Raw genomic sequence first — 16,857 nt, 5'->3', positions numbered from 1 at the left:
TGATGATCTCAGAGCGGACGGACGAGGAAAACAAACAAACCTTCGATTCATCGCGGCGGGCATAAATAGAATTTTATTTCTCTTTCAAGCTCACGAAGGGATGTCAATTTTTCTAAGCTCGGATTCTGAGCAGCATTAACGATGGTAGCATTAACGTGCGTCAAGGGAGCATGACCGATGGCGATATGGACTGTATGGCAATGTCGCAAAAAAGGTTTCCAATTGCAATGGCAAATCGGACGCAAGTCATTCTAATGGCCAGCCACAAACAAATATTCCTTTATTATTTTTATTTTTTTCACCTATTACTTATTTAAAATACTGACGACTCTGATAAGCTAACGCATTGAATCGTATCAAATAAACAATTTTCATAAAAAATAGTTTAATTGAAACGGTTGCATTTGTATAGTTCCTCTAATCGATGTTGAAATAAGAAGTCATATATGGTACGGCCCGTCAGTACTTCGAACCCCGGGGCCCGGCGCGGCTCTCGACGGCCCTGGCCGAGGACAATAAATTATCTACTAAGTTTTTAAGCTTTTCAGCTCTCTTCTGTATTCAAGTATTTGAATATTCGGGAATTCCGCGCACACACACGCACTAAATCTTTGAAATTTTGTTTTTATGGAAGCGCTTTCGTGGAATTTTTATTTTTTTCTGTTCTCGTAGATGTTTGGGGTTTTTTGTTTTAATATTTACTATTTCATTATTTCAGAGAGCGGGTACAGGCGCTCTAACCTTGGCTTATTAGCCAGGATCTCTGCAACTTAGGACCAATGCAGATACATTAACCCTCTTAGCCAAGTCACTCCCAACTATTTATCAAACCCTCAATAAATTGAAACGGTGATTCTTCCTTATTCAAGGTTCAAAATGATTCGTTGATTTAATTATTTATTAAATGAATAATTTGATTGCCGTATACTTTGGATTCATCTTCGTTTTGTGCGCTGCACAGTTGGACTGGCCGTTTTAATGATTATGTCATATACAATATGTGCCCCAAACAATAATATTGACAAGAAAAATTGTAGGCAAATGTTTACATTTTTCCAGGATCCATACATGTATTCGATGTGTAGACTAGAATAGACTACACTAGAAAAAAAATGTCAAATTTCTACGAACATTTTAAAAACAAAGATCAATTCGGGTGAGACGCTGCACCATCGTCTAAATTGAAAAATGGTGAACAAAAGGATTTTTTAGCTTTCGTTTATGTTTGCGTGGTTTTGTGTCTTCAGCTTAGTTTTACGAAACTTGATTACGCCTATAAATCGGCTAGCACCTTCACTTTTCTTAAGGATATAATCCCATTTCTAGAAAAACTTTTTTATCCAACAATTTAAATTTTTTTCGCAACCTTGTGTAGTGGTTAAGTTGGAGTAACTTTATTAAGGTTACTATTTATCTATATGTTTTTACGCGCAATATATATCTATGGGTGGGTAGGAGCTTTTAAAAGTAGCTTTTGACGGTTTATCTGTGCAATGAATTTATATCACCTAGGTTTATTCTTGAAAGTTTCATTTAAAAAAAACAGCATTAAGGGGTTACACCAGTGTAGAACACGAAAAAATAGGCATATTTCGGGATATTCCCTAGATGCAATAAATGGGTGAATCGAGATCTGATTAAATGGGATTTATAATACTAGTTGTGAGGAACAAAAATAATTTTTTCAAGCAATTTTGTCACAAAATGCCAGCTGTGCTGCGTGTTCCCGCAGGCGCGTTTTTTGGAAATCTCTCTCCCGTATTTTTTAACCCATAGCTTAAAACTAAAGTTTTTGAAATTTCTGTACGTATTCTTGTGTACTTTTTGAGATATTATAAAAAATTTTGCTTTCAGAAAATGTATCCACCATCAATTACAATCGATTGGTGTATAAAAAAGTATAGGTTCGTTTCAAATTCAAAGTTAAATGAAGAATATTTTTAAAAAATCTGAACTTCTAAATTTTTACTGAATCGTTCCTATCACATCCCAAGTAGCACACTTTGTTGGTATGCAGTATTCTTAACAGGATGTAAACAAAGAATTTTGTTGTGAATACCTAAATCACTACCTACTGTATGACCCAAAAAGCGTACGTTGAGGTTCAATATAGAGCAAGTCTCGACAAACATATGATTTCGGCGTAAAAGACAACTGTCAAAATTCTCTTTGAAAGGAAATTCCAGACAAACCGTTACTGGCCGAGTACAGTAAATAGCAGTAAACGATAAAGACATTTTTTTTCTCTTTTATCTACTGCCAACACCTGTGATTTTTGAGTTACGGTTTGTCCGGAATTTCCATTCCAAGTGAATTTTGACAGTTGGCTTTTAAGCCGTAATCATATGTTCGTCGAGAAGTTTTCTTTATAATATGTTCTCATGCAGTAATATTGTACTCGACGAAACACTTGTTGAGGATGTTTGACAAGCAGTATTATTTACAATACAAAACTTGCTGAATATAACATGTTCATACACGGCAATGGCAGAAAGTTTACTGCAAAAACAAATTGTACAAGATTTCATAGCAACATGTTCTAGCTAAGTTTATTTCCAAATGATTGTCGAATTAAAAAAATATTGATCCCACAAGGAATCCATATTGAATTTATAAACTCAAGAAAATATATTTTATATATTTCATGTTGAATCAGCATGGTTTCAGTAGAGGGGAAACACTAAACGAAGTGTAAATTAGTTGTAAAACATGGTAATTTACTTCCAATATTTTATGGTGACTCTCGAAAAAGCTGTTTTTATATAAGTGTAAAATTTAATACAATAATTCAAATTTATCAACGCATCCGTGAATGCACCAAAATGTAAAAAACGTGATTAGTTTACTATTCTTAGACCACACAGCGGAAATCCACGTAGAAAATACAATGTACTTCTGAATTGAAAATAATCATAAATGCTCTGATAGCTTTTTCTCAAAATTTTAGACATGGTCGGGGAGGCATTTGTGCAAATGATTCTTGTTGTCTATGTATCACTGTAGAGCATCATAGAAACTTGATACACTATTGTTTATTTCATAATATTCAGATAATTATCAGTGAATCAATTGATATCAATGGTTTTGCTAAGTCCTTGTGATACATGTTTATAATAAAACTCGGCTGAAAACGAAAGAATATGTGCAATTGAGAGAAGCGAAATATCGAATCGAGCGATGTTGTTTTCATACACATGTTTTAGATTAGTTATGTGGAACATGAGTGGTTCTTATGTTGATCAATATGTTCATATGAGGTATTCCATGAAACGTTTCTTATTAACTAATATTTGTCTTTAGCTGCTCTGACGTTTATCAATAGCATTTATTCCAGCTTGGCGTCCGCCAAAATTTTCGTTTCGACCCAATATCAAACAAATGGGATCAACAAACTACATTCGTAAGACAATTTTTTCTGTTTGCGTAATCTAACACCAAACACGGGGAAACAGTAAAGCAAAACAAAGGGGTTGTCCAAACAAAGGGGTTGTCAAACCTCTCTGTAAAATGTCAAACATCCGTCTCGTGAAATGCCTAATCGCTGTAGGCCGTCGTAGAGACGTGTAAGTATTCCAGTGATTTTCACAAGTACCAAATCAATACCTTATTAAATACCTCCATATAGTGATTTTTGTTACTGGAAGGTTTTGTTATTATTCAGGTATTATAATAACTCGTTTCATTATTAGCTAGTTATTCGTAGTATGTACATATTTCAGGTATTTTACCTCTTATGTAAGGCTCCTCAATACCATATTGTGGTGTCCAAGTATTGGGTACAGTATACCTGAATTTGGTATTCTGAAGTTATTTTCTTCTGCTCGGGTAGCGTTCCCATTTTTTCTCGCTGACTTTGTTTCATTTTGTTTACTATAACTCACGGTAGAAAACATTATGCTGCATTTTTTCATGCAACGTATTCACAAAAGACGTACCTTTCCAATGGTGAACATTTTAAATCGAGTGAGTAACGGCTATGATACCGATCAAAGCAATATCATATCTTTTTACCCCGTTGGTATTATTGATCATTTTAAAGAGTTGAGATTATTTTTTAGGAAGCAAACCTGAAGAAGAGAAGATTTTAATTTTAAATTTTATTTCTATTGATCTCGTAATTGACGAAGAACAACGTTGTTGCGACCCATATGTGCAGCGAATGTCAATAATGTCAAAACGATGGATCAGCGTCTGCTTTATTAAAGACTTTAGATCTGAATCTAGAAAATTACAAGATTTCTCCACTCAGTGGAACTAAATATTGTATTAGGCCTTTTCGAAAATTATTCTGATAATTTTTACATGTGTGTTAGTAGTTCAGTACATCCCATTGAAGTTAGTCGGAATATTGTAGGCTGGTTTCTGTCAGCAATCTTACTCAAATAAGACAACCGATTCCAACTCGTTTCATTTGAGTAGGAATTTCATCGAAAGTCATTCGAAAATCCGATTCAAATTCCAGTTGGGTTTGACTGGAAGTTTTTTTATTCCGTCAATACCTTCAATTTAGCCGAATTTGGGAACTGTAAGACGAATTCTTAAGAGCATTGAGATGAAATCAGGGGTGCGATAGTCACAACTTTACAACATTTTTAAGTGAAATTGGTGTCAAAGTTTTAGGTCGTGTGCCTATATGTAGCAAGCTATGTTTGCCTAAAACTTTCATTAATTGTTAAATATATTCGCGAATAATCTAACTTTTCCCCAAACGTGCTATTAATGAGATAAATAAGAGAATTTAATACAGTATTACCAGATTAAACAAGCAGATTCATTTTTTATTTTTTCGAAATGGATTCCGGTTGAGTTAAAATAACCGATTAAGTTGCAATCGATTGATGCATCTGAGCAAGGATCCATTCACAAACCATGTTCAACCCTTTACCTCACTTAACTGCGGAAGCAGATAATATATTTTTTAATAATCAAACCAGGTTAAAATGAGGATGGCGAGTCAAATACACTGAAAAATTATAATCGAATGAAATTTTCTGTACATTTTCATTCTCAATTTCAATGGAATATTTGAAAATGAAATAAAAAGTTTTGTTATAGAAATGCCCTACATTTTTATAGAACATGCTCCTTTAAAATGAGGCATAATTTTCTTATGGTATACGCTAATGTGCCTACAATGTGTGTGTGTCACTAGAGAAGACCGAATTAGGTATTCTTGATTCTGACGTCATTTTGCTATACATTCTTGAATGTAGTTGGCATTCTTACATGACAGCTACATTCGTTTAGAAACATTAAACTGGTCGTAAAAACCGACTTGCAGAAAACAAGTCGATTAATGTGCATCAAAATAACATACGCAGCATGGGGAAAACAAATTTTGTCGGTCTAGGTCTTGCCTTCTTTATGGCTTGTGTAGCAAAAACGAAAACTGTTTAGTTCTCGTTTTCGTATTCCACTACACCGCCCAAATAACGGGAACTGGTTACCTGTGGGGCGGGAGCAAGGAGGCTGTCTGAGTGCGTAGGTTGATCCGACAGGCAATAAAGCGACCAATAACGATGTCAAAGGAGAAGTTGAAATGGATACTGAACAGTGGTCAAAATTGTTGATTGCTAATACTAATGCGTCCGTTGGATAAGTTTCTTACTAGGGGAAACGCATTGCAGGGTTAAATTATGTAAAAAACATTTTAATGAGTAGGGAATTCGTATCAAATTTTGGTTTCGTAACCGAGCACAGTGCTACAGTGTGCAGGTACCTAACGCCATTAATTTGACCGAAAATATGAATCAAGCTTAATCCATCTTGTTTCAGTTTGGCGAGGTGCAATAACTGACGCCGAGCCGATTAATTTTTATCGCTGCGCATATTTCGGTGTCAGTGGACAGGAGATATAAACTATAGTGTACCAACTAGGGTAAAAGAGCAAAAATGCCTCAACACAGATGAAAATGCCTATAATTATTTTGAAACATCACCGTTTTAAAAAAAAATTTCTCCTGCTAGCAAGAAGCAGCAAATAGAAAAAGCAATATAACCGCTTAAAAATTACGTTTCTATGAAGTGAAATACACTCGACCAAGTAGAACAAATTAGATCGTATAGAATTAGGGAAATTTGTTTAGTGTTTTTTTCTTTTAACACGAGTAACTAAATTATTTGCTCATTTTCAATACAATATTCTTTATTCATCCCTAATAAAAAGATTAAATTAAGGCTAATACTTCTCTGTTGAGATAAATTGAAATTTCGTTGTTAAATTAGAGAACGTAGTGTTCTGTGAAGTTTAAGTTTTCACTTGAAGGGGTCGTTTTGCATCCTTCTACCCTATCGGGCACCTATTAGCAGTACGCAACTCAAGTTTTTTAGTTCGAATTTGCAATATACGGTGGGCATGTTTCTGCATCATTGCGTAGACCATTCAAATCTAATCTTATTAGCTTGCGTATTTTTGCTATAGCTGTTTTGTCACATTCTGCTGGTCACTAATTTACGACCATATGTGGGTAGTTCTGACATCGCTAAGGTCACAATTTCTTTGGATACTAGTTTTTCGGACCTGATTAGTTGACCTGATCGTAAGTCTTATGAATTACGATCTGTTTCTATGGTTATTGGTTTGGTGTGTTTATTTCCCGCGAACCTAATATACAGAGTAGTAGCAACTGCTATAAATACTTTTCGTTGTGATTAAGAAAATATTAGTTATTCGATAGCTGTTCAAAGCTGAAGTTAAAGCAAACATTATCAAATAGCAATGGCTTTCAAAGTACGACTTTACACGATCTCATTCTTAACTAAAATATCTTAATTCCCGATTTATTCTAGATTTTTGCTGTTCTTGCCCTGGTCGCTGCTGCCAATGCAGGCATTCTGCCAGTTGCTGTGAAGCACATTGAGTACGCAGATGCTCCGGCAGAATATCACTTCTCGTACTCCGTGCACGATGATCACACCGGGGATATCAAGAGCCAGAACGAGGAACGTCATGGCGATGATGTGAAGGGACAGTACACCCTGATTGATGCCGATGGTTACCAGCGCATCGTAGACTATACTGCCGACGAACATAACGGATTCAACGCTGTCGTGCGCCGTGAACCTCTGGGACACAAGGTCGTCAAGGCTGTGGTTCCAGTCGCTAAGGTCATTGCACCCGTGGCTCACCATTACGTTGCTCCTGTTCAGGTCACCAAGGTTGCCCTGCCAGTGGCTAAGGTGACTAAGGTGGCCTATCCGACAAATCTTGCCACGGTCAGTTTCGCCGCTCCAAGCTTGAGTTATCACTATTAGGACAATTTATTATGATTATGATAATACAAGTTTAGTTCAATTTTAGCCAATGTGTATGGTCGATAGTATGAGATATCACATCAGAGTGGACTTGAATTTTGATTTGAAGATGCATTCACATAAATATTTTTGATGATTTCCACCAGTCATAATTTTAGGTCTTGCTGTTAATTTTTTTTGTTCCATTCAATTATCTCTTGGACTAATCTAAACTAACATGTAATGTCTATAAAGTGTTTATTTCGATCTTAGTAGAGTATTTAGGAATTTTGCTATACAAAAAGCGAAATGAGACATTGTTTAGGTGAAATATCGTAAAGGTAATAATACATTATTGAATGAGTAGAATTTAAATTTTTATTAAAATCACACATGTTGTGTTACAATGATGGAAAATAGAACTAAAAGTTGAGCTGAACGAGGAAAACTGAGCAACCATCGTAGCTTACACTGAAATTGTTCCCATAACTTCAGTTATGGTTTCCGCCATGTCATTAGTTAATCGATTTTCTGTGCATGAACTAGTTGACATATTATGAACATTATTTATAAAACCTAATCTTGAGTCGCGATTTTATTGATACATTTAGTAACATTGTTCAGAATCCAACTAAACGACGTGAGCTGATTCATGATTTAATACATTTTGCACAAGATCTGGTTTTCGTGGTTGTTGACCGGTTCACGATTCCTAATATATTAGCCACGATTCAATATCAGTGCTTGTGAAATAATCGACATAATCACAAAATATTATTCATGTATTCGTAGATTAATTCATAATTCCTAGTACACTAGGAACAACTAACGTGTAGATGGAATAGTTCACAAAATCATGAAATAATTTTCATGCATTCGTCAACTAGTTCATGATTCCTAGTATAATAAGCATTGACCATTGGTGTTTATGAAATAGTTGACAAAACTATGAAATCTTTTTCTTGGATCCATGCGTTCCCGTGAAATAGTTCACAAATCCAGAAAATAGTGTTCATGTATTCGTGAACTGGTTCATGATTATTATATTTACGGCTAACCATTCGTGCTCGTAAAATAGTTTGAGAAATATTATTCATGAATTCGTGAACTAGTTCATGATTCCTAGTACACAATTAACGTTTTTTCCAGCATTTTTCGAAAAAATTGCAAGTAATTGGCCAAAGAAAGGCGGGGTCCTTCTAATTTGATATTGACGTCTTCAAAGTAGTGGAGGAATATTACTGGATCGAGATGGCTTTCTTGTGGGATGCTGGATGTTGCGAAGAATGCTGCAGATAGACAGTCCTTAACCACAGACTAACAGACATAACACTCGAAAACAATGCTTCGTTCGCTTTAACGATCATTTCAAATATATTTGTAGTTGGGACTGTGGCCACATTTGCAATTATGGCGCCACTGACATATGAGCAAGCATATGGGGGATAGACCACCAGTGAAAAATTGTTCCCAAACCTGAGCGGTAACCCACCAGCAAATGAGTGTTTGGGACCGTGAAAAAAAGGTGGAGCTAATGTTCTGGGAAAATTGTCAGATCGATGTTTTTTGAGGGACTTTCCTCATAGTGTTATGTCTGCTAGTCTGTGCCTTAACGCTGATTTGTAGTTGCATTGCATCGAGGTAGGAACGAACCCAGCGCAGGAGTTGAATACCGAGTTTATACAGCTTCGCTATTGCGATATCATGGTTGATTTTGTCGAAGGCCGCGGATAGACCCATGTAAATAGCATCGGTTTGTAATCCGTCAGCGAATCCATCGAGTACATATGTTGAGAACGTGAGCAGGTTGGTCCTTGTCGATCAATGTTCGATTTGTATCCTTTTTTATGAACTGGAAATATGTGCGCTGCTTTCTAGCAGGAAGGAAATGATCCAGTAGTGAGTGATAGCACGAAGACTCGACGAAGTGGTTCAAGAAACCCTCTGATGCACAAAATCGAGGGAATGCCATCAGGACCCGGGGAATTAGATGCTTTCAGCGTGGAATTTGCAGCAAAAATAGCAGCATTTTCGATGCAAATTCGGTTGATGGTTCGTACTAGAGATGGAGTATGAAGGACTTCTAATCTTTGTACATTTTGACAAGTTTACCGGCACATTTATAAAATTCGCGGGTTGGTATACGCGCTTTTGCCAAAATATTGAAGCAACATCAATCGTTAGTCTTGTGTTTTCTTTTGCGGATAGTTTCACAAAACGCATATTGTAGAAACATACTTTGAAAACTTGTCTGTTTTATGGTAATTTGGCTCCCACAGTTTAATGTGATACATAACCATTCAAACTAATTTGTTTAGCTTATCGGGTTTACGTATTTTCACCAATAAATCAGTCGAATCCATTGCTTTCGCAATTTTAAAATAAACAAATAGGGTTTCATATAACTCCTTTGTTACACTCGACGACCAATACTCAAATGATACAAATTATTATGCACAAGATTGTATGACATTTACATTTCGAATGTTACAGTTTCCTTTCTGTACAACGTCGTAACCAACTTCACGTAATTAGGTTAGGAACAGCCCAAGGCCATTTTTTTCAAACCAACATTTCTCTTTGTTAAAATTAAAATAACCCAATGCAAGAGCATGGGAGACATGGGCCTAGAAGAGACTGGGCCCACCATATGATGACTACTGTCAACGTCTGTACGTCAATATAGGGATGCCACCCCCTGGTTAGGAATGATCGACTTCACGCGAAATTTAATTTTTTTAATTTGTTGTGTTTTCCTCCTATTTCGTTGAAAGTCGCAGCAACGCGCGATGGGTAATAGCTAGTAATTTATATAAGGAAATAAGCAAAAAAAAGCAAAATTTCAATAAAATTGCCTTTGGTTCACTTCAGTGCATTTTCGGGACCAATTTTTCTTGGTTTAGTTTCAAATTTTACAGCTGTTTTTGTTAGGTTTCAGCCCGGTGCTCGTTGATCAAGATAGCCATTCTTGATTTTTTTGCCTTTCTCAATACAAAGGTATTGCAATTGCTCTGAAAACCGACTTTTTAACGGAGGCCCGGAGGGCCGAGTGACATATACCATTCGATTCAGTTCGTCGAGTTCGGCAAATGTCTGTGTGTGTATGTATGTATGTGTGTATGTGCGTCTGTGTGTGTACGCGAACACAATCTCACTCACTTTTCTCAGAGATGGATGAACCGATTTTTACAAACTTAATCCCAAATGAAAGGTGCAACATTCCCATAGGCTGCTATTGAATTTCTAATGGATCCGACTTCCGGTTCCGGAATTACAGGGTGATGAGTACGATCACGCAGAAAATGTCGATTTTAAGAAATTCTGCAATGAATGTATAATGGTGAAAATTTTTCCAAAATGTGACCACAACTGCTTCGATTTGTAGTACTAGGTCATTAACAGCCATTCAAAGTCTCTTTGGTCACATTGGCCACCATCATCGGTTCCGGAAGCCCCGGCGGAAGTATCCAAATTCAGACTAACAGTCACATCGGTTTCTCGGAGATGGCTAGACCGAATCAACTAAACTTAGTCTCAAATGAAAGATGTTGCGTCCCCGTAAATGGCTATTAAATTTTATCCCCAACCGACTTCCGGTTCCGGAGTTACGGGTTGTGGCGTGCGATCACATAGCAAATTGTAATTGAAACCGATGCTCCGATGGAAGCAAAAAAGGTAAAAATTTCGCTAAAATGTCTCTCAAATAACTTAACTTTGCAGTTCTAGGTCACCGACGGCCAAACAAACTTTCGTTGACTACATTGACCACCATAGACGGTTCCGGAAGTGCCCGGGAAAAGCGGCCATCTTTCATAACTAGCAAACTCATATCAGTTTCTCGGAAATGGTTGGGCCGATTTTCACAAACTTAGTCCCAAATGATAGCTATATTATCCCCACAGATGTCTGTAAAATTTCGCACGGATCGCTTGTACGGTTCCGGAAATATAGACTGAACGGTCCGGTCACACATGAAATTCCCATATAAGCCGGAACTCAAAATTTTTTTCAAAGGGGGACCCCATGAAATTTCAGAAATCGAATTCGTATTTTTGATGCCAAACATCTTTAAAATGCATGAAACGTCGAGATTTTATGTTATCACGAAATTTTTTTTTTAAATCGACTTTTTGGGACTTTGCCGATTTCGCACCTTTTTGCCTTTCTCAATAGAAAGGTATTGCAATTGCTCTGAAAACCGACTTTTTAACGGAAAAAAAACAGTCACATCGGTTTCTCGGAGATGGCTAGACCGATTCGACTAAACTTGGCCTCAAATGAAAAGTATTTAATTTCATCCCGATCCGACTTCCGGTTCCGGAGTTACAGGTTGTGGCGTGCAATTGTGATTCAAACCGATACTCCGATGAAAGCAAAAAAGGTAAAAATTTCGCTAAAATGTCTCTCAAATAACTTAAATTTGCTGTTCTAGGTCACCGACGGCCAACCAAACTTTCGTTCACTACTTTGACCACCATAGACGGTTCCGGAAGTGCCCGGGAAAAGCGGCCATCTTTCAAAATTTACGAACTCACATCAGTTTCCCGGAAATGGTTGGGCCGATTTTCACAAACTTAGTCCCAAATGATAGCTATAATATTCCCACAGATATTTATAAAATTTCGTACGGATCGCTTATATAGGGCCGGAAATATAGACTAAATCGTCCGGTCACATATGAAATTCCCATATAAGCCGGAACTCAAATTTTTTTTTCAAAGGGGGACCCCATGAAATTTCAGAGATTGAATTCGTATTTTTGATGCCAAACATCTTTAAAATGCATGAAACGTCGAGATTTTATGTTATCCCGAAAATTTTTTTTTGTATAAAAATCGACTTTTTGGGACTTTGCCGATTTCGCATCTTTTTTCAGTTCAATATAATGATTTATTTTCCTGTATATAGTTGTCATGTGATGTACAATAATAAAATGTAATATATGCATTTAAAAGGTTTAAATGAATATAAACAACGCACACATTCTCGTGATTCATGATTGAGAAAGGCACATTTGCACCGCTAGGTGGATTAAAAGAGGTTTTTTCTAAAAAATCCAGGCCAGACTAGTGTGGTTGGGGGGACTCTGAGCAAGCTTTGATGATTGGGGAAGTGGGTGGGGGGTGCGACAGGTGTAATGAGAGGGACTCACCTCACACCTCTTGCTACATCCCTGTTAAAATCCAGATAAACTATCTTAGTCGAAAAAATTGGCCCAATCCCAGGTTGTCAAAAATGTCCAAGCCCAAAAAAGTTAATTTCCAATCAATTTTTTTTGATTGCATCAAATCTCGTCGCTTCAAGCATTTTAAAACCATTTGTCATCAAAATAAATTTTAAATTTTAATTTTAATAAGCTTTTCATATCTGGTGGTACCAGTTTATATAGAAATTTCCGCACAGTCGTAACTCCGAAATCAGAAATCCGATTCAATTGCTATTCAATAACGGTCTAGGGCGATGTTAGAGCTTTCATTTGAGAAAAATGAGTGACATTATTTGACACATATACACATACGCATAAACACATACACATACGAACATAAATTTTCCGATCTCAACGAACTGAGTCGAATGGTATATGACATATATGGCCCTCGAGTGATTTTTATATTAGTAAGGCAAAAGGGTGCGAGGTCCTAAAAAGTTAATACTTAAAAAAAAGATTTTTTTAGGTTACCGGACGATTTAGTTTATATATCTGTATCCATGTAACCGATCTATATGACATCTTATAGCAATCTGTGGGAATAATGTACCTTTAATTTAATACTAAGTTTTGTGAAAATCGGTCCAATCATGTGCGAAAATTTATGTAAGTATGTTGAGTTTGAAAAATTGTCATTTTTCTCTGGCACCTCCGGAACCGACCTAGAACTGCAATTGATAATTGTTTGATACACATTTTGCAAAATTGTTACCTTTTGGCATTCATCGCGGTATCGGTTTGAATCGGAATTTTCTATGTGATGGCACGCCACAACCCTTAACTCTGAAACTGGAAGTCAGATCAGGATGAAACTTATTAGCCATTTACGGAGATAAAACACCTTTCATTTGAGACTAAGTTTGGTCAAATCGGTAAAGCCATCTCCGAAAAACCGATGTGACTGTTATCCTGAATTTGGATACTTCCGGAAACGATGATGGTGGCCAATGTGGCCATAGAGACTAGGGTTATTAGTGACCTAATACTACAAATCCAACCAGTTGTGGTCACATTTGAAGAAAAATTTTCACCTTTTTACTTTCATCGCAGAATTCATTAAAATCGAGAGCGGCGGCCTATTGCCGGTATGCAGTAGTCGTGTCGGCGTGAAAAACGAGTGTTTGTTGTAATATCCATTGGTTGCTTTTAGTCCATTAAATCATCAATTACCATGTTTACCATATTCCATTGATTGATTGTTGTCTTAAGAGACGACAAAAAATGACAGTCTTTGCTTAATTTCCAGCACATTCTTCATATTCTACTTTTGGCACATTCTTCAATCGGTTTTTTCGGTTTTTCTCGTCTACGATTCTTGTTTCTATTTCTAGTGGTGGCGTTTTTTTTTTTCAAATCACACTGTAGTAAGGATAACAATACGCGCGCGCGAATGGTGATTTCATGAGAATCGACGTCTTATCAAATCGTGCGTTGAGAAAGAAAACGAACTATAGTTACTCATAATAATACCAGTAATAAATATGACATGTACTACGAAGTCCTCAATTACAATAACAAGCTTACCTATTTCGAAAAAGTCTGAAGACAGTTAAAGTAATCGTAGTACTTATATTGTATTGTTCTTGAAAATTCATATTTTGTCGGAATAAGCAAAGATAAAATAATGGAATCATTCATGTGCCGTTTGATTCATTGAAACCGACAGTCGGCTGTCCGGAGTTGAAGTTGCCTCTTTTACAATCTGAAAAATTCTGAAGTAATTCAACAAACGGTAAATCTATGATAAATTCTCGGTAGCCAGCTGCCAAGAGCAATAAACACATGATAATACTTCACAGAGCTACATCGATCATATCACTTATCAAGGTGAATCCAGATTTGTATGCAGAGTTATACACGGTCTTCACAACAACGTTTGCTACACTAACATTCCTTTCCTTCGCCGATGACTGTAAGGACGTGGCTGGCGCCGTTATTGCCATTTCAAAGTATAGAACTCTCGAAACCACATTGAGCGTGGATAGCTACTCGCAGACTACATTCGTTGATTCTCTGTGCAATTTCTCTTGTTCTGGTCAATCACGGAGTAGCAACTACGAATTGTACGGTCATCATGCTCATGCTCAATTCATTAAAATCGAAATGTACTGCGTGATCATATTTATCACCTTGTTATTCCGGAACTGGGAGTCGGATCCATTAGAAAATCATTAGCAGCCGATGGGAACGTTGTACCTTTGATTTGAGTATATGGAAATCGGTTCAGCCATCTCTGAGAAAAGTGAGTGATATTAACCCATTCATGCCCATGTTGTTTGTGGACAACAACGTTTTTAAACAGATATAACTTTTGATTAGAGCAAAATTTCCTCACAAAAACAAGTAAGGCTAATAATTGTGACTATTGACTTTCATTTGAGTATTAATAGTTTCAATGACCAGCTTTAGAACTGAAGCTATTGCAATTAGTCTGATTGGATTCCGATAGAGCAGTGCTGCCAGGAACAGTTTACGTTGACGACGGAAAATGATTTTTTCATATATCTTCGTTATGTTGCAATATTATTGAAAATTGATAAAAATTATCAATTTAGACTGTCTTTGGCTACATTTTCCACGCAATTGGACTATCGTAAATATTCTAGGAGAATTGTATTGAGCATTGGAAGGTAAAATTGACCAGCTTCTTGCACTGCGAGGGAAGCACCTATCTTTATGAAAAAAGGCTTTTCGTGTTTCTTGACCCCACTGTTATCAAGGAAAAATAGTTTTGAAACCATACATGCATGAGAAAAAAGTTGGGCATGAAAGGGTTAACATATACACACAGGCGCACATATACAAACATATTTGCCGTACTCGACGAACTGAATGGAATGGTATAAGACACTCGGCCCTCCGGGTCTCGATTAAAAAGCCGATTTAAAGAGCAATCGATTCTATTGAGAAAAACAAAAAAATCGTCACGCACAGCTCTCAAAATTCTTAGGCGCAGATAATTTTTTTTCATTACCCAACCAATAGCACACAAACACGCTTCGTAACAAACGTCTACTACTTATAAATTTTTACGGCAATCGGTTAAGCCGTTTAGAAGTCCATAAATCACATAAGACATGTGATGTGTTTTCTAATAATTGCATGCCTAACGACGCAGCCATTTTCATTGAATTGCAATTTTGATAGACTTTGCCACTTTAAACCCACATATGTATATTAAGTATTTTCCTGATTCAACTAATTTCTTTGCTGTGCCATGTTTTCATTCGATTGGTCCCACAAATTCGACAATTATCTTTAATAATCTATAATATTGGTTAGGTATTTACTCGTCGTTCCCCTATTAAAAAGATAGTTTTCTTAACAACCACGAACTTTCATGACAGCCTGGTGCGATCGAACCGACCACTTTACATAGCCGCTTTGACCTGCATCATTACCTAGCAGCGTCATATGCATACATGCAGTCACATACACACCTATTTCACCGTCTGATCTCCGATTTCGCGTTGAGTCGAGGTTATTGCTCTCGTTATTCCCAGTCCCAGCCGCTTGCTGCACACCGAAGTAGTTGGGTAGGTTACTTTCGCTTTCGATTCGCACAGGAATTCCAATTGACCCACATTCGTAGCTTGTCCCCCTCTCGCCGCGAATCCACAATCGAGCCGCTCTGTTTTTTTTTCTGAACCCAAACCCAAGATCGGCCGGCACGGCTCTTGAGTTTCATGTTTTGATTATATAACGAATTTCAAGGTTGTATTTAAAATCACTTTTTTCTCTCTCCTTGTTTTGCCATACGTTCCTCCTTCCGTCCGTTGATATTGCTTTTTGCCCAATGGGTCATGTTCAGTTTTTCATCATGTTATGCTCTGTGGCGGGTGAACGTTTTTATATGGTTTCTTGATCTTGAAGTTTTTTTTCATGCCGTTTCATTCGTGCAGTCGCTGGCCTACTGGCGAACTAGAGCTGATTCGAGAAAGAAGAAATGACCGCTCAAGCAGCTTTTTAATAACGAGCACAAAATTTGCAGACCAGACACGCAGCAAGGTGAACCTACTGTAGTTTCGGAAGAAGGAATATGCGTTAAACTACTGGATCAGGGAGCATTTGATTTAAGCCAATGCATGCTCATTGTTTGGTTTGTCCGATTCTGAATGGGCGTAATGTGGTTAGAGTTACGACTAAGTGTAGCAAGCGATAAATTTTTATATAAATAAATTTAACTATTGAATAACATATGTTTTTAGTAACAGGTACTCGTATTCATAACTTTCTCATATGAGTATTGCTAAGCAAAAACAGCTATATTAATCTTAAAAATGGAGGAACACTAAACTGTTTTCTCTAATCATTGGGATTGAAGTCAGACAATTTAAACTTAATGCAACGTCGCACAACTTCTGACCCTACCTCTACCTCGTCACACTTCATCCCAATTTTGGTATACCTCCCCT

At 36.9% G+C, this 16,857-nt stretch overlaps 2 protein-coding genes across 2 annotated transcripts in view; one reads left to right on the top strand and one right to left on the bottom strand.

Moving 5' to 3' along the window:
- LOC131682501 (thioester-containing protein 1 allele R1-like) overlaps nucleotides 1-16,857 on the bottom strand; it is a 244,953-nt gene that overhangs the window by 32,288 nt on the left and 195,808 nt on the right. The window lies entirely within an intron of this gene.
- LOC131685883 (cuticle protein-like) lies at nucleotides 6,719-7,299 on the top strand. The gene is made up of 2 exons (XM_058969887.1): nucleotides 6,719-6,730; nucleotides 6,790-7,299. The coding sequence occupies exons 1-2, from the start codon at nucleotides 6,719-6,721 to the stop codon at nucleotides 7,252-7,254; spliced, it is 477 nt and encodes a 158-aa protein (XP_058825870.1). The 3' UTR covers nucleotides 7,255-7,299.

This window comes from Topomyia yanbarensis, chromosome 2, assembly GCF_030247195.1.
Source record: "Topomyia yanbarensis strain Yona2022 chromosome 2, ASM3024719v1, whole genome shotgun sequence".
Taxonomy (NCBI): Eukaryota; Metazoa; Arthropoda; class Insecta; order Diptera; family Culicidae; genus Topomyia; species Topomyia yanbarensis.
This window is presented reverse-complemented; position numbering and strand designations above follow the sequence as displayed.